Source organism: Penicillium diatomitis, assembly GCF_028827545.1.
Source record: "Penicillium diatomitis strain IBT 30728 chromosome Unknown utg000015l_segment0_segment0, whole genome shotgun sequence".
Classification (NCBI taxonomy): Eukaryota; Fungi; Ascomycota; class Eurotiomycetes; order Eurotiales; family Aspergillaceae; genus Penicillium; species Penicillium diatomitis.
Window position 1 is genome coordinate 1,164,210 of NW_026623187.1, and position 26,026 is coordinate 1,190,235.

Below are 26,026 nucleotides of genomic sequence, written 5' to 3' on the forward strand. Positions count from 1 at the left end.
CTTTCCATTGGGGAGGCCGCTGTATTCACGTGACTCGTGAACGCTTGACGCCTTCTAAGACCGTGTACTAGAGTAGCAGAGAGAGCGATTACTTGCATCAACAAGTCGAAAAGAGCGATGTTATTTCATGGTACATGGTGATTAGTCCCCAAGCCCACTAAGTCGGCCATAGCTATTCACTACAAATCACGAGCCTATTTAGTTGCTTCATATCCCTCGCTGGCTGGCTTCGCCTCAGGCGAGCCAGAGCTCTCCACGGACTGGGTCTCTGCCTCGGCAACAGAGGCGGGTTGCTCCGGAGGAACAGAGTCCTCGGGCTTGCCGGAGCCAGTCTCGGGGTTTCGTCCCTGAACATCTGGATGAGGGGGTGCGAGCCGGCCATCCACAATAGGGATTTCCTGGGCGTGCTGGAGCTTGGATTGCGACTCGTAGCGAGTCTCAAATTTTACCTTGCCCTCGGCCCGCAGCGAAGCAACAACGTCCTCAGGAAGGACATTGCCATGCTGGTCACGATATTCGACGCGGGCAACAGAACCGGACAGCTTGGCCGAGGTAACGGCAGCCTGCTCGGATTGCTCCTCGCCTTGTGGTTGTTGAGGGATTTCAACAGCTGGGGCCTGCTGCTGCCCCTGCTGAGGCGCAAATTGTGGTGCCGAGGCTGGCGTAGTCGGAATCACGTCCGTGACACTGTTCACACCGGTGATGTACTGGCTGAGCTGTTGAGGGAGATACATGTCAGTCATTATGAAAAGACAAGCCCGTTTAAAAGCCGCGTCGTGGAGGTCTCCACTCCGGTACACTTACGTCGGTATGGAAGGTGTTGCAATCGAAGTCCCAGCCGTTAAGAAGCTTCACTTTCTGACACGCACTCTGGGTCCATGGGTTGCCATAAATCAGAGGAGAGTAGAGGGTGAAAACAGCGATGCTCAGGAGCAAAAAGCCAGCCATCAAAATTTTGCCGACAGCGGGCTTCGATGCCAGGCCGAGGGCTTTGACACGACTGGTGATGAAGTCGAACTCCTGGCAAAGTACCAAGATGGCAAAATAGAGCGCTGGGAGATAATGGTGGAGGAACAGCTGACGAGCCATTAGGTAGAATGGGAAATAGTGGAAGAACCATCCAAGAACGCTCATGCCAACCTCATAGTCGAAACGCTTGAATGTGACGTGGCGGTAGTCATTGCAGCTGCGCTGCCAGCGAATGAGCGCAATCGCTTTGAAGACCAGGTAGATACCAATGGCTGCGGTGGAAGACCACCAGATGAGAGGGTTACCCAAGAGGTAGATCTGGCGGTTGTCCTTGCCCCAGAAGTTGATTCCACGCAGAAGCGTGGGCCACGAAGGGGGGCGCGAGTCCCAAGCGTGCGACTCCACCAGGCCAGCGTTAGTTGTCCACATGACCTTCTGCAATTCCCAGAACTTGCCTAGAAATCCGGGATTGCGGTAGTTGACCTTCTCGGCATCCGCAGGCATCATGGGGTGATAATTGGACTCGATGTACCAAACGCTGTTGGGCAGGGTTCCGCCACGAGCGCAAGTAACCTCTTGCTGCTCGAAGCCCCATTCTGGTAGCTTGACTTTGTGGGAGAAGAGCACACAGCCGGTCATGACATGCACGAGTCTGAACTTGGTCTGAATTGTACGCACGCGCTTCTTGGCCTCAGCGCCGTCTGACATAGATTTGACAATCTCGACCTTGAACAGATCGTTCGCGTCACCCGGGAAGCCTTCGTAGCCGTAAGCTGACACCTCGAACTGCCAATCCGCTTCAGTGACAGGTGGGCGCTCATCGTGCGAGTGAACTCGACGGTGGGTGATTTCGTGATACAGACGTACAACAGCCCCATCCTCGATGAAGCTCACAGTCGAATTGTCCCAAGCGTAAGGGCCTTCAATCTCACCATAAGGACCAAGGGGCTGAGTCTGGTTCTCCATGACGAACACGTTGTTCTCATCCTTGTGCGGGTACAGAGTAATCTGCTGCTGCTTGCTGCCGGTGGGATACATGTGATTGTGTGAGTGGAGGTAGCCACCCTGGGTGTTCCAGTGACGAAGGCTGACACGAGAACCAAATGACACGTCCGCTGGTACATCTTGCATGGACTTTGAGTTGAGGGTGGCCTGGAACTCCGAAGACATGAACCCGTCACCCTCTCCAGGATTGACGAGACATAGGAAGTGGATGTAGAACATAGCCATGTAGAAGCCCACGGGGATGATAATCAAGCAGAAGACACGGGAGAAGAAGTGCTTGAACCACAATCGCTTCGAAATTGTTAGTATGGCACCATTTACAGAACTTGTGGAAACGTACCGGAGTGACGGTCTTTGCATCACCAAGCACAACCCAAAGTTGGAGAACAGTGAGGGATCCGACCCAGGCCATTGTGAAGAGGCCAACCCATTTCACACTCAGTGTAGCACCAAGTGAGACACCCGTTGCAGCTAACCAGAACCACCACGGTCCCTTGAATGCGGATGAAGGACCCAATTCCTGTTGGTTTGTGAAGCAGGTGAAGGTCAATGCGGTTAGGGCTGTAAAGAAGACAAGGGGCGAATCCAAGAGAATCAGGCGAGACTGAGTAGTGAGCGCATTGTCTGGAGACCTGGATTAGCTGCGCACAAATGTTGATATCATAAATGAATTGACCCACCAAAAATGACAAGTCCGGCACCGAGAACAGCTGTCGAAGATCGGCATCCGGTGGCTTTGAGTGTTAAGAACATCAAGGATACTGTAAGCACGCCTAGAGTTGCAGGGAGCATTCGCATTGCCACGTAGGGCACACCGGGCTCTAGGTAATCTTTGCCAATATCCTTGAAGTCGAATTCGCCATCAAAACCAGCCAACCATCCAGCAAGCGTGATCAAAAGCTTTGCGAGCGGCGGGTGGACATCCATGAAAAACTTCCCCTTGATATACTTGCTTGCGAATCCTCCGAAGCTGGGTTACAATGACCATGTTAGTAACAGTTCATTTCCAATAAATGCGTTTAGCGTCAGAGTACACACTGGACTTCATCGAACACCACACTGGTGGGTTGATAGATGCGGAACAAGCGCACAGCGGCCGCGACCAATGTCACCAAAACCAGTAGCTTGTAATCCGATGAGGGCAGATTGAAGATGTCATTGTTTCGCACGCCGTCTGACGCATAGCTGACCACTTTGGCCGACTTCACAGCTTTACCCTTAGGGTTGGGAGATCGACTGCGTGATCTGCGCCCGCGACTTTGTGGCCGAACGGCGAGTGTGTCTTTGGACTTCTGGCCCATGTCGAGGGATTGCGATATTCGACAGCAATTGCGTGGATCAGCCGTGAAGTGAAGATCAAGCTCACGGCCTGAGAGAGGAAAGCGGAACTAAATCGGTCGAAAAATGAGATTTGAAAGTCGAGCACAGTCGATCTTTAAGAAGGCGAAATAATAGGTTTTAGACAGAGCCCGCTGTAGCAGAGCTCTGGACAGCGCCAAACTGTCCTCCACCGAAGACAATGGCGGGTTCTTGATTAAACGATCGTGAATGAATTGACTAAGTGGTTACCCTCCACAGGGCATGAAGAAGAAAAAGAAAAGAACAAAAGGCTGAAGTGAGTGTCGAGAAGAATGGACGGGAGCATGCAGAGGTCCGTCTTGAGGCCAGATCGACGAGCGGAGGTAAAGCCGTCGAGGAGCTCTCAATGGCCCCTTAGCCTTTGGCCCCAGCCGTGACCCGTGACGCGGACCTCTTAGGGACTTTCACATGGGTTTGAGTATCACTGAGCCGTTGTATCACTTCATGATGACAACACAAACGTATATTATTCATGATGGTGTTACTGGTCTGACATGTGAGTATCATAGCATAACTGTTCTGGGCCTCTTGGCTCGATTCCCGACTTCTGCGAAGAAAACTAGGGGGCCGCGCGTAACGCAGCTGCGAGCTGGGTACTCTTGTCTACATATTGCCGGATCCAGCCCTGTGGCTCATGCTGTTACAAGTGTGGCTGGGCGCGGGCGGTCGACCGAAGTGGCGCTAGTCGTGACTCGTGAACGCTGTCTCGGGGCTGGACTGGCCTGGTCCGCGGAAGAGACACAGCTCCAGGTTCATCGCACTTACATCACACAGCCATGGACTCATCACACGGGGGCACTCCTCTGCCAGAAGAGGCGAGCAAGTTTCCAGAGGGGCTTGTTCTCCCACCAAAAGATATCCGAGGTTCGTCACATCCGGTAGATCTTGAAGCGATAGCAGCTAATGATAATTTGCAGCAATTGTCGAAAAGACTGCGGGCTATGTTGCTCGCAACGGCGCAGTGTTTGAGGGTAAGTTTCTCCTTATCGTTCCAATCTGTGCCATACCTCATTATCTGACTGCCTTGGGATTTAGACCGCGTCCGTGACAAAGAAAAGAACAATCCCAAATTCTCGTTCCTCAATACAGGTGATGCATACGAACCTTTCTACCAGTGGCGACTCAATGAGATCAAGGAAGGTCGAGGCAGCGCGCTTACAGCAGGACGCCCTGGTGAGCCTGTTGCTGCTGTTGAGCCCGAAAAGTCAAAAGGACCTCCGGAGCCACCCGCGTTCCATTTCTCTGCGCGCATGCCGCCCATCAGCGCGCAAGATCTAGAAGTGGTGAAACTTACGGCACTTTATGTCGCAAAACGCGGAAAGTCCTTCATGACCGCGCTATCGCAGCGCGAGGCGCGAAACTTTCAATTTGACTTTCTGCGACCTCAACACAGTCTTTACCAATTTTTCACACGACTGGTCGACCAGTACACCATTCTCTTGCGCCCGGAAGGGATTGACGAGGCCACTACGCAGGAGCGGCGGATCTCGAATTTGGAACACAATGTGCAGAACAAATTCCACATAATCGAGCGGGCAAAGCAACGGGCGGAGTGGGTGAAATTCCAAGAGCAACAGAAACAACAGAAGGAGGAAGAGGAAGAAAAGGAGAGAATTGAGTATGCGCAGATTGACTGGCATGACTTTGTCGTGGTCGAGACAGTATTGTTCACTGAAAGCGACGATCAGGCGGAATTGCCACCTCCAACTTCGCTCAACGATCTGCAATCTGCGTCCTTGGAGCAGAAAGCAGCCATGTCCCTTAACCCATTGAGAATTGAGGAGGCTATGCCAACCGACCTCGATCAGCCAACCTACTATAACGCCTACCCTGTCCAAGCTGAGCCTTCCGTCCCCGCTCCACAACCTTCGGTCTCGCCATATCCTGTTCAGGCTGCTTCTCCATATCCCCCGCCTGCGGGAGACACTGGCAGGCCATATCCTCCTCAGCCAGACATGGTACAGGCCCGCACCGAATCACCCACACCCGCGCCTGGCCAGCCTCCTATGCGCATTCGATCAGACTATGTCCCTCGAGCGCAGGCTCGGCGTCAACAAGCCTCCGGTCCCACCGCACTATGCCCAAATTGTCACCAGCAGATTCCAGTCGCCGAATTGGAGCAACATATGCGCATCGAATTGCTCGATCCGCGCTGGAAGGAACAGCGTGCTAAGAACGAGTCCCGCAGTGCCACGACCAATCTTTCCACTGCGGATGTCGTGAACAATCTTAAGAGAATGGCTAGCCATCGCAGTGATGTATTCGACCCCTCTCTAGCGCCAGATCCTGAAGAGGAAGCGCGCCGAAAGCGCGTTGCCTTGGGAAATGACCAGGACGGGAATCTTCCACCAGGAGTGGCTCCGCCACCAGGCACGGCCATCGGACCCGGGGGATTGCCAAAGCCTCCGAACACCAATATCGAGGACCAAATTCGGCACTTTCACCAGCTCGCGAGACGCTAGACATAATTCACTGATCGAAGGACTTGATTTCGACACCTCTATGTACTCTAGCCAAAGCTAATAGGGCAGGTTTAATCGAGCACGTGCGCACTTCATCGCGTCAATCGCTTACTGCAATTCTAGATGTATGCCGCGCGTGGTCGACTGATTCAACCTGCACTTGAGATGGGTCCATGTAGAATAATTCTCATTGTAAGCTGAAATGCTGCTATTGATTCCCTTCGCCATATGTCAAATATTACAGTAAGATAGCCCCGTGTTATAAAGTCCGTGTGCGTACAATCTAGACATCCTTTCAGCGTGAGATCAGTCCATTTCTTGGGTATCTAATGTGTGTCGAATGTTACAGAGTTCGCAGCTTGATGACTCATTTGCCTCCTCTAGATTTGCGAATGTTTTCTTTCTTTTGTCGTCTGTCTTTCTTTTCTTGCCGTAGTTCGGCCTTGGTCGCCTTGCGACCTTGCTTCTGAGCACTCTCGGTTCGAGCTCTTGTCGTATTCTCCTTTGCTTTCGTCTTCTTTTTCTTTTTGTTCTCAATATCATCATTCACGTCAGCGTCGCCAAAACCGATAAATGCCTCGCCGGTCTTGAAATCCTTGGCTTCGTCTTCTTTTTGAATGTTCATCTCTTCGTCGGATTCATCGGCATCGTCACCAGTCTGTGCCGTGAGTGACGTGGCGCTGGAGACATGCTCCTCATTTCTTGATGCGGCAGCTTTCTTGGCAAGCAGCGCGGCCTTGACTTGAGCTCGCGCGCGCTCTTTGGCTTCCTTCTCCGCTCGCTCCAGATCGATCTTATTGTTTCCGGCCTGTTCCACCTGTTAGTCATGGTTCTCCGTCACTTATGCAAGCATTGCTTCTTACAAGTCCATGCTTGATAAAACGTCCCGCGGCTGCCTTGTCGAGGACCATTGTACGCTGTTCAGGTTCGGTTTCCAACTCTTTCATTTTGTCAAAGTATTGTCGCACACGGGTAATTTCACGCCAAACTGGGTGCTGTTTCGCGTCGACTCCGCGCAACCGTAAATAGTCTGCATTGCGGTTAGTTTGTCAGATACTGCAGGATTCTGAGAGCTGTGACATACTAAAGATCAATGTCTCAATAGCATATGTAGTAAGCACGTGAATTTTGGCTTTGTCCAATATCGGCATGTTTTTAGACATCTTGTTCAGCGAGCTCCCGAGTAGAGGCTGCAAAGCATCTTCGAGGTCGTCGACACCATCATCCAGCTGTTCCAGCAGCGGTAGCAAATCTGCCGTGTCCATGCTCATTGTCGTTATTGGTGTTTGATTCTGTACAGAGATGCTTCGAGGAAAAATTAAGCCAGACGTAACAAGAGCGGTGGGTCAGGCGGTGGGGATCAGCGGGTCCCGTCATTCGTGCAAGGCGCCTTGCATCCCAAGAATTTCCCCGGCGCGCATCGAAGAGAGCTGTCCGCTCGATGCCGAGGGTTACGGATTTCTGCAACTATATTGAGAAGGACAAAATGCCAGTTTAACACTCGCTGCGATTCAACACGACAAATTACAACAAAAGTAACTTTGACCGCCACCACGACTTTTTGTCTTTTTCGAACGAACGCTCGGGGAGACGTTCTCCCCGAACCCAGGTCAAAGTGATTCTGCAAATATTTGGCCGCCGGCCACTATGGCGGAGGGGCCCTATGTCCGAAGTGTGCATGCAATGTCAGCTACGATTGAGTGCAAGGCCCGCATCAAAGCGAATGTCCACTTGGTCGCAAGATGCGGAGGAGATCTCGCGCGAGGCCAAGGCGTCTAAGCTGAGCGGACGAGTTCACATAATTGGCCTGGGCAACGCAGGAACATTCATTGCACATTCGCTGGCTGCACGACAGTCTCCGCCTCCTATCACCCTACTTATGCACCAAGCCTCATTCTACCAGACCTTTCGAAGGAAAAAGCGGAGCTTAGCCGTCAACTACAACGGACTTGACGACAACAGGACCGGCTTCGACGTTGAAATCCTAGAAGACAAAGTATGGCGGAGGATACCGTCCAGAGAAGAACAGCATGACGCACAGGAGGAAGACGAGATGTACGAGAACGATCAAAATTTTCATGAGGAGGAGGAGGGGCACATTGAGTGCCTGATAGTCTGTTGCAAGGCCTACATGACCGAGAAGGTTATCAGAGACGTTCGTCACCGGTTGAGCCCCAACTCGACCATCCTGCTGGTCCAAAATGGATTGGGCATCGTTGAGAAGCTGAACAGAGATCTGTTTCCCGATGAACACAGTCGGCCGCATTACATGCAGGGCGTGCTCAGCCACGGCCTGAAGAAACAAGACTCATATAAAATCGGCCACGTCAGTGTGGGCTCGTTAATACTTAGTCCTGTTGTTACCAGTCATACTCCCCTGATCGAGGCCGAAAGAGACACGCATTGGGCCCCCACGACGAAATACCTCCTTCGTCTATTGACTCTGACACCTTCCTTGGTCGCTACTGCGGACACGCCTGCTGGTCTTTTGCAATACCAATTGGAAAGGCTGACCGTTAGCTCTGTTCTTGGCTCGCTTGGGGCAATCCACGACTGCAAAAACCGCGATCTTCTGCATAATTATGCTGTCTCGCGCACTATGCGATTGCTTCTCTTGGAGATCTCGAGCGTCATCTACGCTCTGCCTGAGCTGCGTGGCATTCCAGGAATCGAAGACCGCTTTTCGCCTGAACGCTTGCGGCGACTTGTTATCAACGTTGCAGCAAATCGTCCAGAGGATGCGAGCTCATTACGAAACGACTTGCGTTATCAGCAAAACACGGAAATCGATTTCTTGAATGGGTGGATTGTCAGGCGTGGCGAAGAACTCGGCATGAAATGTGTTCTGAACTATATGATCGTGCAATTGGTGCTGAGCAGAATGCAAATGATCAGCCAAAGGGAAGCCAGTGCTGTTCCCATTGATTTTGAGAATGTCATCCTCACCGGTGATAACACCAAGGATGACTAAATCGCCGACAAATTCTCTACTGTTTGTTTACACCTTCTCCGTGGGCACGTTTCTCACATCCTCAAAAGCATCTCATGTGCTGGTTTCAAAAAATGGCATATGTCTGTCTCCTAGAGATCAATTGACGCCAGACCACTCTCGCATATGCTTTTGATCTGCGTCCACCGTCGCAACAAAGTCTCCCCTTTCTGGCGATGGGCTTTGACCACAGCGTGCGACTTCATCGCCTGCTGCAATGATGCGATTGCCGCATCTGCTTCGGCGGCGTACGTTTGGATCCATCCCTTGATGATGGTCTCCGACTTATTTTCGTCTAATACCTTGGTCGAGCCTTCGAGGACATGGGATCTCCAATCCTCTTCACTCATGTATACTAGGGCTGCCGCCACTTCAGTGCGGTAGCAAACGCCTTGAGAAACAAGTTGATAATTGCTGGCCAGAAACAAATGGTTAGCGTAATAATTTCGGCCTACAATATTTGGCACCCTTTCTGTAGTGTGTCCAAGGTTTTTTTGCTCACCCGTAGTATTGATAGAGCCACAACTCCTCTTGCTTGTCTTTATTGTCAAGGTCACGGAAGATGATGTCGTCCAGGTAGAGGCAGTCGGCGTTGCTGTGCTCTAGGAAGAAACCGTCTGCCGAGAAGCGTCAATAGAGGGACTTGGCCTTGGATTTGACTGAATGGGCTTCCTCACATTCTGCCAACAGAAGATCGTTGGGATGTCCACCGTAACTCATGTACACTTCGTCTCCCTCTTCGTAATCTTCGGTTGCCCGGAGGGTGTATCCATCTTCATCGAATTTGACATCGCACTGGACTTCGAGTTAATCGCAGCTTCCATAAGAACCACAGCCGACACTGCCACAGAGGTGAATACGCACCTCGATGTTTGCATGGTTGAAGTAATCTGCAAATGGCAACATGGCCATTGCATCATTACGGTCCTCGGGAGGCTCCTCACCCGCAGCGACCCAGTAGAAGCTTCTCGTGTTCAATATAAGCCAATGATACGAAAATGACTTCCAATCAATCCCCGGAACTGCTACACTGACATCTGCCCACGCTTTCCGCAGTCGTATTTGCTGCGCCGGGAGCAGCTTCTGATGCTCACTCTCGTACTCCTTGAACCCACTTCCTTTCTGAACTGTGCTCCAATGACCTGAGATACATGGAGGAAGCAATTGCGGCAGATCAGTCTGGCCATTCGCCTCTCCCTTTTCAGTGTCGCTGTCCGGCCAAGAAAGACCGCCGAGCTCCTTGGGCCACAGTAGCGGTAGACTATCTTCAAAGTCTTGGCGCGTTGGCCAGGCTCTGCGCCAAAGCGCATACTGCTCCAGCTCTTCATCGTCACCACAGGTGAAGTACGCGGCCAAAATTGTCTGCACGGCCGTACCTTCGGGAAATTGGTCCTTAAACTCGAGAGGGAGTTTCTCCATTGTTAGGATCACGCTCGTGGGGACTTGAACCACGGCTTCTCCTTTCTGACACAATATTAATGATGAGACTCAAATGTGTTCACCTCATAAGCCAGGCAAGTAAGAGACGGGATTCGGGTAGCTCATAATGAAACTATAGATTACCTTGATCTTTCGAGTCGCCATCATGCCTAGGCCTCTGCCTGGGAACCTAGCTGGCGTCACACCAAGGGCCTCAACGCCATTCTCCAGGGCCCAGATTGTGAAGGCTTCATGGTCCTCGCCTGGCCACCACTCTGGATGCGCCATATTTGGGAGTGAAAAAGAAATAGCTGGTCTGGATAGTCAGCAGCTGTGACTGGCACCTTTTAGCATGCAATAGAAGTCACAGCTCCGGTGAAAATTGCCAAGCCAACGCGAGACTCACTTGATCTCTGCTGTTCGAAAGTTTCGAAGTGAAAAATGAAGCAGGGGGAAGTCTCAGTGTTATTTTCGAGAGGAACGTCGCCTGGTAACAGATCATTAACAGTTTTAATTGTCGATTTCGCTCCCCAGTGCCTCGAACGGTCCTTCGATCAACAAGCCGAAGGCACTAAAATTAGTAGGTGGGGCTCCAAATCCTTATCGATAAGATTTCTACGATGATAAGTACGGCAGGCGCCTGCGACGGCCAATGCTGTCTTGTGATATCAGACCATCCAAGCGCATCACCTTGACCCTAATCGTGACTTAGATCGGCTCTTAAATTGAGTGTCATCGTCATGTCAGCGCTGGGATCTCGCAGCTCCCAAGGGCTACGCAAGCTATGTTATAGCTCGTCATCGAACATGACGAGCGTAATACGGCCATTTTCTGTTCTCAATCGACCTAAACCCAACTATCCAGGACATGTGCCATTGACAACAATTGAACGCGGCGCTTTAGCTCTGGGCTCAGCATTTGGCTCACTGATTAATCCTCGTAGAGCAGGTATGTGCTATATCTCATTCTGCTAGCCTAAGCGACGTCAGGGTCCCATCTGCTCAGACATCGTTCTGTGGAAGGGAAGGCTTTGGACCTACTACAGCTCTACAAATGTGAGCCTCGGTCACACATCACTCACATTGCGCAATAGATCTGATTGCTGCCCTGGGTGAAGCGACCGCGACTCCATACTTCATCTACCGTCTCCGAGATGCGATGCTATCCAACCCCACCGGTCGACGAATTCTCCGTGATCGCCCGCGTATCACCTCGGAGACCCTCCAGATGTCTCAGCTCCGCGCTCTTCCCGAGAACTCCGTTGGCCGCGCATACGCTACATGGCTTGACCGCGAGGGAGTTTCACCCGACACACGTGACAATGTGCAATATATTGATGACGAGGAGTGCGCGTATGTTATGCAGCGATACCGCGAATGCCATGACTTCTACCACGCCGTGACGGGTCTACCGATCTTCGTCGAAGGTGAACTCGCCTTGAAGGCACTGGAATTTCTCAACACGCTTCTGCCTATGACGGGCCTGAGCCTGTTTGCGTTTATTCGCATGAAGCCTGCGGAAAAGGAGCGCTTCCTCACCTTGCATTTGCCGTGGGCAATTCGCAGCGGGCTGAAGAGTGAAGAGTTGATCAATGTGTACTGGGAGGAGGTGTTGGAGAAGGATGTGGACGAGTTGCGAGCGGAGCTCAACATTGAACAACCGCCTGATTTGAGAGAGATTCGCAAAATGATGAGGCAGCAGCAGAAGCGTGAGAAGGAAAGGCTAGCACAGGGGTCGAATTGAAACATCGGCGCGTGATGCCCCGCGCTCTTCTGTTCAGCTAGAATGTACGATTATTGAGTTTAAGAGACAGCAAGATATCCTTTCTGACTGCATACCGGAAGCGAAAATGGCACCGTATAGGCCATTCGAATGAACCCAGACCATGACGCCCAAAGTACAATTCAAGAAGAAGCTTCCCCAACTTAAGGAAATCGAAAGCTAGACATGAGGAATGGCCAGACTGGTCAACCCCGTCCTATTACCCACAGGGATCATTGAAAGGCTAATCGCAAAGAATCGATCTCACTCCCTCGTGCTCACAGATCGAGCAAATCGTCATCGTCGTCCCAGCCGCCCTTGCGTCGAGTGATCACAATCTTTTGCTCTTCCTCTTCTTTCCGCTGGTTCTCCGCAACAGCGTTCAAAAGCTCCTTCAGCTGATCCTCGGTCACTTTCTGGCGGATCTGGCCGGTCTGTGCGAGCATCATCAATCGGTTCTCGATGTCAACGGCGCGGGACTCCTTGACCAGTCGGATACGGCCCAGGCGATCAGCGGCTGCCGGGTCAAGGATTTGGCTCATGATGGCGGATCGACGTTCAGCTATGCGGACTTGAATTAGTTGGAGGTTTCAGTGTGCCCATCTTGTATAGGTTCGAGGTACATAGTTCCGCATGATGTTCGGGAGTTGGGGGCTGTGCACCAGTCGGCGTCACCTACATTCAGCCTGTCTGTGTTGTTGCAACCTTGCATTAGCCTTCTTGTGCTCTTTCAAAGCTGTACGCGGTCGACCAAATAGCCCACCAACCTCCTTTGATCCTCTTGTCCCCCTTCTTGACTGGGTCCGCCTCGAGAAGCAGACTGCTGCTGGAGCTGCGCAAGGCGAGCTCGCCTGATCTACGGCATTTGTCAGACTTTCAGCTCCCCTGTGCTCGAAATATTGGAACTCACTTCTTCAAGCTCTGCGTCGGCCATTGTGTGAATTGAGTCTTGGGAATAAGTACTGTTGTAAATTGAGTCTCGAGATCTTCTCCGAATTTGTGTATGGATCGATGACTGAGATTGGCTCCTTTCCCCCACTTTATGTTATCGCCTAAGGCTGCCCTGCGGGGTGAACTTTTTCTGGTGGAAGCCGCAGTTACAAGATCGAGGTACCTCTTCCTCAGAACATTCCGTAGTAGCTGTCCAGGTCCGTACATAGTAGTATTTCTCTCCAGCTGTACATAGTATGCTGCACCTAGCCCGGGGGCTTGAAACTTGAATAGTACGGTGTTGAGCTTATTGAGTCCGGTGTGTTGTAGGAATGTGTACGCTGAATTTGATGTGCTTTGGTCCAGAACCGTATGTATTATTATTCGGTTGTCTATTCACTTTTGATTTTCATCACACGGTTTCCATGTTCTCGAGTTACTTCCCATAGGAGCCATGAGAAAGAGAAACCTGTTTAGCAGTGAGCTGGTAATTACCAGTACCCTTAGACCTAAAGTCGTGCAATGACCTTTCTGACAATGGAACTATGGAAAGCGTCCAAAGGAAAGGTAATGACATCCCAACAACGACATCATAAAGCCCTTTTAAAGCAGGTGCTCGCAGAATTACATTGCCTGAATCAAATTACAAGGCCGTTAGATTTGTTGCGCAGGGCTGTTTCCAGCGGTCGGTCCAAGACAGAATACTATCAGGCTGAGCCCCGTTGATCATTGATGAGTACATTCTGCGTCGAGAAGTTCGTGCTCTACAGCAAGCTCACCGTGTAGTTGTGCGCGGAAACTTCGTCATGTATATTCAGAGTCTGTAGGGTGTAGACTGGAGAGTGCCATAACGGCCACGGAAGACATCCTTCCCAAGGACTTTCTTTACACGAGTTTGCCACACCGGGGAGCTCAAGAGACAGATGCATGACCATATGGCAGCCATGATATGTATCCACATTCCACAATAGCCACAGTCAGGCATTGAAGGCGGAGATTAACGATGCAGGCGGGTAGTGGTGAGCCAACCATCACACCTATGGTATTCCATCCCAGATGAGCTGCAGATCCATCACGTTCCGACCGAATTACATGTCTGCCAGTGCCCATCGCGGGCGCCAACCATCAGAATCACAGGTATGGACTCATTGTACTGTACCTAAATCAAGCACAGACTTCAATATTCGGGGTTTCTTCGCTTGCGCTCCGCCGGGCTCCGCTCACCGGAGTCCGAACCTGCATTGGGAAGAATTAAGTGGTTTCACGGTCTTCAGTTGGGCTGCAGCTAATTTAGTTCGTTGAACCCTGGTGCCCGGTTCGGACAGACGGGCGATAAGCGGAGTCAAGAGCCTTGACAGTACAAAATCACATCGATCGGATTGATTATAGGAGTAGAGACCATACCTTTCACGTATTAGTAGTCATAGTCTTGCAAGGATCATGTAGACATTCGTGGTTACTCATCCCAAATCGTGAGAAGTTGAAGAAGATTCGCCGCGATATCGCAAGACCGAGGCATAAGACCTCATTCTCCATTGTACGAGCTAGGGTACCTTCTTACCGTTCTAAGTGTGTTCAAGTTCGGCAAAGTGCTCTTCCATTGATGGTACTAAATGTCAGGTCATCCTGTCTGTTTCAAGTTCGCAAAGCTCCAGCCGACTACTGATATTCGGTGGTGTGATAGTCTAGCGATATGAAAGGTAGGACTGGAGTCATTTGAGTTGAGTAACACGCAGTAGTACAGCAGGTGACTTCGGGCATTATGCTCCAATCTACAAGATTGAATCCAGTAATTCAACCCAAAATCCGGGCAGTCATTCATCATCTCCACATCTCGTTCATTTATGCCCGGCCGTCACCCCCGGCCAGATAGGGGATGACTAAGCGCCCTCTTGCAGCTGGGCTGAGTGGAAGTCGCCTCCTGCTCCCCCAAGTCGAACTCATCATCGCCTCTCGATGCGCCATCGGTGGCAATCTCACCCACTGGAAATCCTCCACATCCTTAATTCTCTCATTCCATTTTTCTCCAGTCACCCTCAGGTCACTCCTTTCCGCGCTATCGAGGCTCATACTCCCTAGGCCGCACCCACCCGGCTGTTCGTGGAGGCGTCACCCCAACCACCAAAACGCCCTGCGGGGTTGGGGCTTCATCTACAACAGTCACTACTGTCCTCACTTTACTCATTGAATGGCTTAGACAGCTGAAGATTTCACTGGATCGGCCGCCATTCTGACTTCAATTGCGAAGGTCAATTGAACCGCAGTCGGCGTCGGTCATTGCAAAATTCCCTCTTTCGGCGCCGTTTACGTCACCCGCCATGGCCGAGTAAGCTACCGGGCCCAGTTGGAGATCGGCCGCGATCACAGATGTGCTAACATGAGCTCCTAGCTTAATATCATTCCAAACATACTATCCCAGTGCTCTCCGTCGACCCTCGTCCACCATGGTGCCGCGCCATGCCCACAAACGCTCTCTGTCCTCGGACCCCCGGGCTCTGTCCCCGGACCGCATGATCCCCAAAGCTCGATCGACCACTAACCTTGCCGACGCTGTGAAGCAGCAGCACTCAAACTATGAAGAAAGCAATTTCAACACCTTGCAAGATCCGCGATTGATGCTTCCCACCGAGATCTCACCGTCGACATCCTCATCACACCATCCGGATCTCAGTAATGAGGTGGCCGCGCTCAGTGTGAAGCTCATCCAAGCGATTAACAACCAGACCACCCTCGACGATAATCTGGCCGCAACAAGGCAGCAGTTGGAGGTAGCACTGAGCAAGGTCAAGACACTGGAGTCAGAAAACGAAAAGTACCGCCGCGACTTAGCAGAGAGGATCTACATCAGGAAAGCAGATGCAGACACTGAGCTCACGCGCATGAGAAGTCTTCTGGCCGAGGAAACCGCCCAGCGGTCGACAGCAGAAAAGGCCAAGAAGACCATCGAACAGGAGCTGGAAGCACTGACAGCCGACCTGTTCGAGGAAGCCAACAAGGTATGTGTTCATTTTGTTCAACTCGACAGAAGTCGCGAAAGGCTCCAAACGGCTTACACCCCCTTCAGATGGTTGCTGCCGCCAAGATCGAGCGAGAGGCGGTCGAGAAGAAGAATGAGCAATTGCGCTCACAGATCAAAGATACGGAAATGCTTCTCGCTTCGCATCAAGATCAGCTGGCTGAGCTCAAGTCTGTCATGCAAGGGATGAATCTCACACAAGAGGATATCGATGCCCGCACCCATGTCTCGACGGCCCCTCCATCGCCTGCCGCTCCCCCGCATTGGGTCACGGCCGCGACGCCAGATGCGACCACGGACTACGCTACATCCACTTCGACTCACCAAGCGGAGTTGAAACCGGGTCCCACGTGCGATTTCCCGGATCGAATTCGACTGGTCTGCCGAACTGATCAACAGGCATATGAGGAATTCAAAGAGTTACTCGCGCTTCCCCGGAACTCCAAACCACCCAGTCGTGCAGGAAGCGGGTCTTATGCAGGATTGAATGTCATGAGCTTAGCCAGTTTTGCGACTGGCGGCTCTACCTCGGCCACCTCCTCGCCTATTAAAGGACTGCCGCAGTCACCCAATGGGAGCCTGTCGTCACAGAACGGTCCACACGTCCCGCTCAAGGATACCCGGTTTTACAAGCGTGTACTAATGGAGGACATCGAACCCACTCTGCGGCTTGATCTTGCTCCGGGTATCTCATGGCTCACCCGTCGGACGGTTCTAAGTGGGATCTGTGAAGGCAGCCTCATCGTGGAACCGATTCCAGCTGCAACGAAGAAGTTCGAATTCCCTTGCTCCACGTGCGGTGAACGGAGGCAGAGCCCGGAAGCTGAACGCACTCATCGCTTCAGAACCTCGGATAGCGAGTCAGCTCAACGATACTCTCTCTGTCTTGCGTGCTTGGACAGGGTTCGATCTTGCTGCGAGTTCACCGGGTATCTGCGCCTGATCCTTGATGGGCACTTACGTGCAGGTGACGCCGAGGAAGAAAAGGAAATTTGGGAAGAAACTGTCCGTTTGCGGGAACGTATGTTCTGGTCACGCATCGCGGGCGGTGTTGTCCCTGTCATACATGACCCTGTCGAAGCCAATCCGACCTTGGAACCTACCGTCATATCTCAAGATCACTTGCAGTCTAATGGCTCTTTTGGACACCCCATCGACGGTCCCAACTCCGAGCTCAGGATTGTCGACGTTTCTCCGCGGCCTGTCGAGGCCGCAATACAAGAACATGGCAACGCTAGGCCGGCGACGCCTGAGATTACGTCCTCTGAGAGAGAGAGCAATCTGGAAAATGCGAGTTCTCCTCTTCAACGGCGCGACTCTGTCAGCACTGATCAGAGTGTCTATGAAGAAGCACCTGTGGAGCTCTCAGATGTTCCTGAGCACCCTCCGCAAGATGAGGTCTCATCTGCACTAGAGACGGAAACTAGTGGCGACCATGTCACCAGCTCAGGTGGCCCTATCTCAAGTCCTCGCATGCCGTCTCCAAGACAGGACGTCGAGCCCATCGTCGGCGAGCCTATCATTCATCCTCCGACTCCGCCTTCGGACAGTGAGAGCAGAGTGAATGCCTGAGACCACATCATGGCACAGGCTGCGCCAACTTCCGAGCCAGCTCTACACGTGAGCTGCAGTCTCCAATTAGGCGGACTGCATTGAACTGACAACATGATCATCCCTCTAATGAGCGCTACGACCACACTTCCACCCCTACAACATCATGACTTGAGTCCACTTGCTTTGCATCGCTTTGCTTCTTCTTCAACCGCGCTCATAGACTGACTCTTTTTCTTCTCTTCTTCTCTTCTTTTCTCTTCTCTTCTTTTGTTTTCTGTTTTCTGTTGCTTCCTATAACGACGCTGCCATCGTCTTTAAATAACTCTTGCCTTGCACGCGCACATGGCGGCATCCGCACTGCTCTCGTTTCAATTCTCGTCGATATCCCCGTTTGATCGCTACACGGCAGCGTTTTTTATTCTTCTCTCCATGTTTTATTACCTTACTATGCACAGTCACATGAGCGTTTTCACTAATAATTGCTGTCAATATGACCTCTTTCCATGAATTTTGATCTATCTATGTTGAAGGCCAGACCAAACGTTTCTGGTACCTTTTGCTGCTTTTTACTAGTCGCTCGTGTATGTTTTGCCGATGCAAGGCTTTTCCCTCCATCGCAAAGAGGTAGGTCTATTCCAGGACTCGAAGAAGAAGCCAGTGCTCAAATAGCTTCTTGCTTCCTGCTTGTAACAGGTGTCCGGTTAGGTACGAACCACGACGAATTTGTTGTAGTTACACTTCTGAAGGAGGTAAGTTGCCACGTCTAGGTACCAGCCAATCACCGTTCAAAATACATCCATCTGGCTCCCGTCGGCAATCGTCGCGCAGTCTCCGGGCTGACTCAGCCTTGTTTGGCGGGCATATTTGCCATTCTAGCTTCTTCCGAGTATCCACCCCATACTGTACTTTTATCGACACCGTCCCTCAATCCTTCCTTTCTCTGTCATCTTACGTTCACCGATACACACACATATTCGCAAACATGCCTCGCCAACAACGCCGTGCCGCTCCCACCCCTGCGCGTAGCGCTCCCACCCGTCCTACCGCGGCCCCTGCTCGGCCCGCCGCACCTGCTGCTCAGCAGTCGCAGCCTCACTCTACTGCCGCCCACCCTGGCCAGGCCACTCCCATGCAGCAGGCTGCTCCTGTCCAGCAGAGCTCCGGCGGTGGCTTCTTGAGCCAGATTGCTTCGACCGCTGCGTAAGTGTCTCACCTGTTTACGGTTCACACCCCCGGATACCGGACTCGAAAAAGCTCGAGATGATCGACGAAGTATCTCTCCAGCCGAGGAAAAGTCCGGGGTCGATGCCTCCTTGCCGAGACTCAGCGTTTCCGGTGAATTTTGTTGGAAAATTAAGAGTTACCCTGTGACTAATATCGAGTTTTCTTTCCGCATCTACAGTGGTGTCGCCGCCGGTCACGTTGCCGCGACCGGTATCACCAACGCTCTCGGCTGGGGCTCCAGCTCTCATGCCGCTCCCGCCGAGGCCCAGCAGGCCGATCCGGCGCAGAACCAGTCTATGGACAACGGTCTCTGGCAAAGCAGCGCTTCTCAGTCCGCCTTTGAGACCCCCGCCTGTGATACTGATATTCGCAACTTCCGTCGCTGCATGGACGACAACAAGGGTGATATGACCATTTGCGGTTGGTATCTGGACCAGCTGGTACGTTTATCCCATTACAACTTTCCCACCAGACTTTATAGCTCGGCCTCTGTTGGACAACAGTATCTCGACTAATATCTGTGCCTTTGGCTAACAAATGCTACAGAAGGCTTGCCAGGCTGCTGCTAAGCCCTACTAAACGGCTCGAGTTATTGTGGACTCGGGGGATTTTCTCTTCGGGGAATTAACCCTTGGACGTCTTGCTCTTCTTCTTGTGCCATGCAAGAAGCTCATATCACTTACTCGGGCCGGGTTAAGTTTCCGGCTCTTGAATAATTCCACCATGCATTGCGATCATCGCCTCTTTTTTTGTACCTTATATACCATCTCTCCTCGTCATTTAAAAGATATGATTTATTGAGCAAGTGGTCTAAATATGTCTCCAATTGCGGTACCTCACGCATCTTGCATTTCGCGTTCAATCTCTTGTGATGCAGTGGTTCGAGATCGTAGTTGGCTTGGAATGCTAACGGGCAAGCGCGCGTGAAATGGCTCTATGGTATAACTGCCCACTGCTTGTTTATGAAGTCAAGGTATACAAGGATCCGAGCCTCAACGCTCTCTTAATCATCCTTTCGCTCCGATGCGCGCGGTTCGAAATTCAACTTGAAAGTGGAAAAGTCAATATATAAGTAACAAGAATAGTGGGAACTCCCCGAAAAACGTACCTGGTTGCCATTGTAAAACTGACTATCATCTCGACTATTCCGTTGATCATGCAACGTGCGGATATTCGGCCCCGTTGTTCGAGATCGTGGGGTATGTTCCACAGCAGCCGGGCTTGCCGACGATGCTGGTGGATTGGCTTCTGTCGCGCCCGAACCGTAACCGATAAATGAGCCCGCGAAGTTCATAGCCGAACTGGCAACCGTATACACCATGTTGGAAACAGCCGAGATTCCCCGTGCAGGCAGACTGGTCGCAGCCGAGGCGTATGCCTCGGTGTAAGAAGCGACAGGGATCATGACCAGATTGGCGGTTGAACCGAGACCTAGGTCTCGGAGGGCTTGCGACTCTTCGCTGGTCGATAGTGTGCGGCTTGGTAGGGGTGTAAGAACGTGTTTCAGATTGTAGGGTCGCTTGTCGCCGTCCATCTGCTGATCTAGCCAGGGGCGGACATCGTTGCGTATTGTCTGGGTGGGCGTGAAGCTCGAGCGGATTGATCGGCCGTCAAATAGGCGGACTTGGAGCCGATATTCACTTGGAGGCCCGCGTGGCGCAGAGTGTTGGGGATTGGGCTTGGGCTCTGAAGCCGATGCGGATGCGGCCTTGACAACTGAGCCCTTTCTCGTATGAGCTGATGTTGTGGACGTAGACCTCGTGTGTCGCGTAGGGCTCGGCAGCTTTTCCTGCTTTGCTTGCTTTGCCGACTGGGGCTTCGGTTTTGTGGACTTTGGCTCTGGTTGCTTGGCCTGCTGTGTACCCGATGTCTTGGCCGATTGAGACTCTGGGGGATGGGAGCCTCGGGAGGAAATGGCACTGCTTGGTGGCGGGCTCTGAGTAACCGCCGCTGGGGCTGGCGGAATTGGGGATGGCGTTGCGACCGAGGAATGGGTGTTGGCAGCTGCTTGTCGCTGCTGTTGTTCTTGCGCTAAAGAGGTTGTGGGTTCAGATAGTTTTCGCCCGCTCAGCACAGCAGTGATTCGGTCCCTGAAAGCCTCCTTCGAGATGCCCGGTAAAAGATACTCCTCCAGCTTGCCATTTCTGTAACATTGGGTCAGTGTTTCTTGTTTTTATATATTTCAATAAAGATATGCAACACATTGTACCTACTTTATCACAATGACCGCGGGAAATTCTGCGACTGGACAGAATGAACTGAGGAAACCTGCCTCTTGGCTTCCCGCTGTCAGGCGTAGCAGGACTGATCCGTCGCGAAGCGCTTGCGCAACCTTGACGGCTTGTCAATCAGGCTTATTTGCCAAGTTGTAAAGAATGTTCAGGTGTAAACAAACCTCTCCATCTGCGAAATATTCATTCTCCCAAGTCGAGCTCAAAGAGGCGTCATCTGCGTGTTCAAGGTCTCAGTTGGGGTCAGATCGACCAGATGCGGGGAGATGCAACGCGAACCTCGGACAAAGCAGACGACTGCTCTGGACTCACGGACTGCCTGGGCAATGCCATCCTGTAATGATCCTTCGAAGAACGTGGCCATATCGATGTCACAGAGTAGGTAATATCTCGGTCGAACTGCTTTCTCCAAACTGGACAAAGTAGTACCAGGAGGGCTGCCAAAACAGGGTGCTGTTCTCGGCAGGTGGACTGCGGAGTCCTGGTCGGGGAAATCGGAGCAACGTGACCGCCTCCGCCTGCAAAGTCCGAGCTTCCGCAGTCATTTTCTTTGCTTCCAAACAACGTCGCAATCCTGACAATCGTGAACGATACACGTGCAACGTTATCTGTGCGTTGAAAATGCGACCGTTCTTCTCGGTCGTTCAGCGGTCTACCGCAGGGCTATGGTTGTTACCGACTCGCAGGTTTCAAACAAGTACCCTGGCATGGAAAGCAGACATCATTTGCTCGAAGTGTCGTCTGCAGCAGAGCCGCCAATTCTCGAAATCGCGACCATTGACCGATTCTCTCTTGAACGTGGATCATCCGGCACGCTTGGTGCGAGTCAATCGAAAGCATGGCCCTGGCTTGATCATCCTGGGTAAAGTCCATTCCATATGATATGTGAAAAAGACTCTCGCTGATTCCTGATACCTCGCACATAGCGCTCATTCCGATCATTGCCTTCGGCCTCGGTACATGGCAAGTGCAGCGCCTGGACAGAAAGACAAAGATGATCGCCAAATTTGAAGACCGTTTGATCAAGCCTCCGCTTCCGCTACCACCTCGAGTAGACCCCGACGCCATCTCCGACTTTGATTATCGCCGCGTGCTCGCTACGGGTCGGTACCGTCACGATCAAGAGATGCTGGTCGGACCTCGAATGAACGATGGTGAAGACGGGTTCCAAGTCGTGACGCCTCTCGAGCGTGGAGACGGCCAGAGTACTATTCTGATCAACCGTGGCTGGATCTCACGAAAGCTGATGAATCAGAAAGATCGTCCGGAGGGCTTGCCCCAGGGCGAGGTTACGGTGGAAGGTCTACTAAGAGAGCCGTGGAAGAAGAACATGTTCACACCTGTGAACAAGCCCGGAGAGGGCAAATTCTATTTCCCGGATATTCAGCAAATGGCCGAACTGACAGGCAGTCAGCCAGTGTGGATCGAAGAGACTATGGGTAAGATACTTGGAGGCTCTGCCAATTCGCCAATACCCGTAGCTAACGATGATTCTCAGTTCCGGAGTTGGTCGAGATATACAACCGGATCGCGAAGGGACAACCGGTCGGCCGCGCTGCGGAAGTCAACTTGAGGAACAACCACGCCCAGTATATTTTCACCTGGTAGGTCAAAGTTTGCTGAGCAATCAGCTCTTCCTCGTCTTTGCGCAGAATCGCCACTGACCATACGCTCAGGTACGGTTTGTCCTTGGCCACGTCCATCATGCTTTGGATGGTCGTACGAAAGAAGCCCAACGATGCCTTGCGCCGAGTCCGTCAAAACCGCAACTGGTCCTAGACACCATAGTGGTCTTTCTTTCATGCCAAATCTAGCGGCGGCGTCATTATTGTATGAGTACGTTCTTACATTGTAATCATGGAGGCATCGCCAGTCTCATGCCTTGTTGAAGCTCTTTAGGCAGGTGCTTTTGAGCCAAGGAAAATACCGTGGTGGAACTGTTGATATGGCGTTGTCTACAAAGGAAAAAAAATCAGTGTCAAGGAATTTGCGGGAAAACGGCATAAGGAGCTCATACCTTTTCAAAAGTGTGACCACATCACTCTCGTCGATAGTCTTGCGTCCAGCATGCTTTGAGTACGCTGCCAAGTCCTGGCTCACTTGTTCAAAGTACCAAGATGATGCTTGCTCGATAGCAGCCAATGTGGCCTTACTGATCTTGGTGTTTGAATTGGATCCATTGCGGGCGAATTGGCTTGCCAATTTTTTTACCACTCCGGCCGGCAGGTTCGGGACTGGGATTCCATGCCGTGAAAGCCTTTTCTGCTTCCCGGTTGTTGGAAGTCCTTCGTCTCGCAGACCTCCACCTACCAGACCTGGGCTTATGCTGGGAGATGCTGCGGGTGCGAAATTGAGACCGAATTCAAAACCAGCATCAGCATCATCATCGTCTCCAGCACCGTCGTCGGAGGGTGTACCAGGAGCCGGCTGGATGTCACCTGGGGACAAGCGAAAGCCATCCATGTCGCCAATATCATCGTCCAGCGGCTCGTCGTCGAGTGGGATAGCGTTTGGCGATGGAAAATTCATCTCGATGTGAAACCGGCCCAAATCTTCAGTCTCTCCACTATTTGTACCATATTAGCCCTCGTGACCAAACAAGAGAACATCGAATCCAATGTGCTTTCGATTTGAGTAAACTCACCCTCGGTCAAAGTCCCCTCCACTCATCATCGTATCATCGGCGAAACCGTCTTCGCCCACGATTCCTGTATCTTCTATAATCCCCTCGTCACTCTCTAGCCGAGTGTCCCCAAACTCTTCGCTCATTCGGGCGCCGCGATCTATCATTGATAGTCGCTGTTTATCACGAATGGCGAGATCTCTACGAGGAAACTCGACAGATTGATATGTGAGATCCTCTTCATCGAAGGCAATGGATAAGCGTGGCGGAGGAATATCTGGACTCCCTTCCTCGCTGGCTTCCATACTCCCTTGGAGAGGAAGCGAGAGGCGCGGCCTCTCCAATTCCGGTTCATTATCAAGCTCCTCGATTTCATCGACCTCTTCTTCCACAGGCTGTAATACCTCTTGAGGCGAAGATTCAATCGGTTTGGAAACCGGCGCTAGTTCTACAGTCGCAGGGAAAGACAAAAGATTATTAGACGTCAGTCAAATGGCGCAAATGATGGCTGTTTGCGAGAGATTGCACCTACTACGTCCCAGATTTCGCAATATGTCAAAGGTTGTCTCTCGTTGAATGCGGCCACTTCGACGGCGGTCGCGTCCTGGTGTGTTGGCGGCTCTTTGCTGTCGTGCGCGTAATCCATAAGGGGTTGAAGGTGCCGCTGAGGCTTTTGCCCGAGGTGTGAAGCGGGATACCGATCGTTGCGCTGACGGGGTTAACGTCGTGATTAGGCGGCTTGGTGTGAGTGGGTAGCGGGTGTGACCTGGGAGCCGCTGGAGCTATCATTCCTATTAAAGACTATTGCCTAACAGAGCAGGAACTCTTTCACTTACCCCCGTCAATGTGGTCTCTCCAGAGGGTGTGTTTGACCCGATGTTGGGGTTGGCCGTTGATCGGCGGTCGCGCGCTTTGGGAGTTGCCATCGCTGTTAGTTGAGGCGGGGCAACAGCGCTATCGAGGAGCAATCATCAGCCTGATATATGACTTCGATGGGTGTTCAGAGACTGTCAATAAAAAAACTCTCCGCAATGACAGCCCAGAAGCTCTGCTACTTTCCGTAAAGAGAAAGAAGTTGGAGAAGAGCGGCGCGTCTTGCAATAACATTGCGGGCCCGCCTCTGATTGGACCATGCTTATCGGCAAGATAAGGTGCTTAGTCATCCAATTTTTATCGGGTCATTTTTCTGCGACGCTCAACTTGCGACATTTGAAGAAGGTACTTATCACGCTTGAGACAAACTCAATTGCAGAGCAAGTCTGAAACTGTCACAGTATGGTCGATACAAAAGCCCCACAAGGTCTTTCGGCTAAGCTCGACAAGAAGCGCAAGCGCCAGGCCGAAGAAACGACGAAGCAGGATAAGCCCGAAGCCGCACCCGCAGCAAACTCGACCGCCGGCGGAGAAGGATCGGGCAAGAAGAAGCGCAAGAAGAACAAGAAGGCCAAGGCTGAGCCCGATCAGGATGTGAAGTCACAAGACCGCAAGAGTGGCGTGGACGAGTCTATTGGCAAAATGGATGGACGGTTGTTGGCCGACTATTTTGCGCAACGTGCGCAGAAGCTCGATAAAGAGCTATCAGCGGTGGAATTGGACGATCTCTCTGTTCCTGGTATGCATTTTTAGGTCTGGACACTCTGAACCTAGCTTATCGGTATACTGAAATGCCGCAGACTCTGCCTTCCTTGACACAACCTCGTTCTCCGAGCCCCGAACCCTGGACAAGCTTCCCAATTACCTCAAGTCCTTCAGTCCTAAAGGCGCCGATCTCGCAAAGGCGTCCGAAAAGAAAGGAACACCCCATACTTTGGTCATTTCTGCTGCTGCACTCAGAGCTGCGGATGTTGTGAGGTATGGCAGTTTGGCTTTTTGCGTGCTTCATTTCCAGCTTCGCCTCTGTCCGCCGGTACTAATTACTCGCCGTAACAGAGCACTTCGAGGGTTCCAAACAAAGGAATCTATTGTGGGTAAATTGTTCGCCAAGCACATCAAGTTGGAAGAGGCTAAGCAGTTTTTGGAGCGAGCTCGGTATATTCATCCAATAACTTCCTTTCCTCGACTTTCGAGCCCTTCTAACATCAAGCGCAGGACTGGAATTGGCGCCGGTACCCCGGCCAGAATATCTGATCTTATCGAGTGTGGTACGTGCCCTGAGCTCTCTTGTTGCGGATGCCTCTCCGGGTCAAGTACACCGAAACTAACCTTCCGCAGGCTCTCTGAACCTGGAAGAACTGCAACGCATCGTCATTGATGGATCTCACATTGACCAGAAGCAACGCGGTATCTTTGATATGAAAGAGACACATTTCCCCCTCTTGAAGCTCTTGACGCGACCAGAACTGCGGGACAGATACGGCGCTTCCAAGAAGAAGGTGCAAATCCTCGTGTTTTAGATTTGGTTCCGTGCCCTGGCGAAAAGTTTATCATTGCGGGCGTTAGTGGCTTCTTTATGGACTGGATAATCACTTCGTATAGGTTGATGTG

General features: G+C 51.8%; 13 protein-coding genes across 13 annotated transcripts; 7 read left to right on the forward strand and 6 right to left on the reverse strand.

Moving 5' to 3' along the window:
• Window positions 1–194: 194 nt before the first annotated feature.
• On the reverse strand, window positions 195–3,275 carry pmt1 (protein mannosyltransferase 1; the record flags this gene model as incomplete). Its single annotated transcript, XM_056938744.1, has 5 exons — window positions 195–716; window positions 805–2,265; window positions 2,315–2,598; window positions 2,655–2,944; window positions 3,013–3,275. 5 exons carry the CDS (start codon window positions 3,273–3,275, stop codon window positions 195–197), a joined length of 2,820 nt encoding a protein of 939 aa, XP_056786121.1.
• An 834-nt stretch (window positions 3,276–4,109) lies between these two features.
• N7539_009150 (SURP domain-containing protein) lies at window positions 4,110–5,795 on the forward strand (the record flags this gene model as incomplete). Its single annotated transcript, XM_056938745.1, has 3 exons — window positions 4,110–4,197; window positions 4,251–4,304; window positions 4,369–5,795. The coding sequence occupies 3 exons, from the start codon at window positions 4,110–4,112 to the stop codon at window positions 5,793–5,795; spliced, it is 1,569 nt and encodes a 522-aa protein (XP_056786122.1).
• Window positions 5,796–6,162: 367 nt separating this feature from the next.
• Window positions 6,163–7,066, reverse strand: N7539_009151 (Sas10/Utp3/C1D family protein; the record flags this gene model as incomplete). The annotated part of the gene is made up of 3 exons (XM_056938746.1): window positions 6,163–6,603; window positions 6,659–6,825; window positions 6,880–7,066. The coding sequence occupies 3 exons, from the start codon at window positions 7,064–7,066 to the stop codon at window positions 6,163–6,165; spliced, it is 795 nt and encodes a 264-aa protein (XP_056786123.1).
• A 452-nt stretch (window positions 7,067–7,518) lies between these two features.
• N7539_009152 (ketopantoate reductase family protein) lies at window positions 7,519–8,766 on the forward strand (the record flags this gene model as incomplete). Its single annotated transcript, XM_056938747.1, has 1 exon — window positions 7,519–8,766. One exon carries the CDS (start codon window positions 7,519–7,521, stop codon window positions 8,764–8,766), a length of 1,248 nt encoding a protein of 415 aa, XP_056786124.1.
• A 110-nt stretch (window positions 8,767–8,876) lies between these two features.
• Window positions 8,877–10,491, reverse strand: N7539_009153 (uncharacterized protein; the record flags this gene model as incomplete). Its single annotated transcript, XM_056938748.1, has 5 exons — window positions 8,877–9,198; window positions 9,287–9,401; window positions 9,462–9,579; window positions 9,649–10,248; window positions 10,348–10,491. The coding sequence occupies 5 exons, from the start codon at window positions 10,489–10,491 to the stop codon at window positions 8,877–8,879; spliced, it is 1,299 nt and encodes a 432-aa protein (XP_056786125.1).
• A 452-nt stretch (window positions 10,492–10,943) lies between these two features.
• coq4 (ubiquinone biosynthesis protein COQ4) lies at window positions 10,944–11,946 on the forward strand (the record flags this gene model as incomplete). The annotated part of the gene is made up of 2 exons (XM_056938749.1): window positions 10,944–11,151; window positions 11,297–11,946. The coding sequence occupies 2 exons, from the start codon at window positions 10,944–10,946 to the stop codon at window positions 11,944–11,946; spliced, it is 858 nt and encodes a 285-aa protein (XP_056786126.1).
• Window positions 11,947–12,242: 296 nt separating this feature from the next.
• Window positions 12,243–12,898, reverse strand: N7539_009155 (DNA-binding protein; the record flags this gene model as incomplete). Its single annotated transcript, XM_056938750.1, has 4 exons — window positions 12,243–12,526; window positions 12,644–12,654; window positions 12,732–12,820; window positions 12,875–12,898. 4 exons carry the CDS (start codon window positions 12,896–12,898, stop codon window positions 12,243–12,245), a joined length of 408 nt encoding a protein of 135 aa, XP_056786127.1.
• Window positions 12,899–15,212: 2,314 nt separating this feature from the next.
• N7539_009156 (guanine nucleotide exchange factor SEC2) lies at window positions 15,213–17,482 on the forward strand (the record flags this gene model as incomplete). Its single annotated transcript, XM_056938751.1, has 3 exons — window positions 15,213–15,220; window positions 15,284–15,890; window positions 15,959–17,482. The coding sequence occupies 3 exons, from the start codon at window positions 15,213–15,215 to the stop codon at window positions 17,480–17,482; spliced, it is 2,139 nt and encodes a 712-aa protein (XP_056786128.1).
• Window positions 17,483–18,446: 964 nt separating this feature from the next.
• N7539_009157 (coiled-coil-helix-coiled-coil-helix domain-containing protein) lies at window positions 18,447–19,267 on the forward strand (the record flags this gene model as incomplete). Its single annotated transcript, XM_056938752.1, has 3 exons — window positions 18,447–18,664; window positions 18,867–19,128; window positions 19,235–19,267. The coding sequence occupies 3 exons, from the start codon at window positions 18,447–18,449 to the stop codon at window positions 19,265–19,267; spliced, it is 513 nt and encodes a 170-aa protein (XP_056786129.1).
• A 424-nt stretch (window positions 19,268–19,691) lies between these two features.
• N7539_009158 (UBX domain protein) lies at window positions 19,692–21,283 on the reverse strand (the record flags this gene model as incomplete). The annotated part of the gene is made up of 5 exons (XM_056938753.1): window positions 19,692–19,733; window positions 19,797–20,832; window positions 20,902–21,020; window positions 21,084–21,136; window positions 21,232–21,283. 5 exons carry the CDS (start codon window positions 21,281–21,283, stop codon window positions 19,692–19,694), a joined length of 1,302 nt encoding a protein of 433 aa, XP_056786130.1.
• Window positions 21,284–21,814: 531 nt separating this feature from the next.
• N7539_009159 (cytochrome oxidase assembly protein SHY1) lies at window positions 21,815–22,698 on the forward strand (the record flags this gene model as incomplete). The annotated part of the gene is made up of 3 exons (XM_056938754.1): window positions 21,815–22,358; window positions 22,418–22,523; window positions 22,596–22,698. Coding segments are annotated over 3 exons (753 nt in total), but the record flags the coding sequence as incomplete, so codon positions are not given.
• A 76-nt stretch (window positions 22,699–22,774) lies between these two features.
• Window positions 22,775–24,495, reverse strand: N7539_009160 (uncharacterized protein; the record flags this gene model as incomplete). The annotated part of the gene is made up of 5 exons (XM_056938755.1): window positions 22,775–22,874; window positions 22,937–23,485; window positions 23,564–23,990; window positions 24,075–24,324; window positions 24,379–24,495. Coding segments are annotated over 5 exons (1,443 nt in total), but the record flags the coding sequence as incomplete, so codon positions are not given.
• Window positions 24,496–24,817: 322 nt separating this feature from the next.
• Window positions 24,818–25,935, forward strand: N7539_009161 (uncharacterized protein; the record flags this gene model as incomplete). The annotated part of the gene is made up of 5 exons (XM_056938756.1): window positions 24,818–25,154; window positions 25,216–25,393; window positions 25,472–25,570; window positions 25,631–25,683; window positions 25,754–25,935. The coding sequence occupies 5 exons, from the start codon at window positions 24,818–24,820 to the stop codon at window positions 25,933–25,935; spliced, it is 849 nt and encodes a 282-aa protein (XP_056786133.1).
• Window positions 25,936–26,026: the final 91 nt, after the last annotated feature.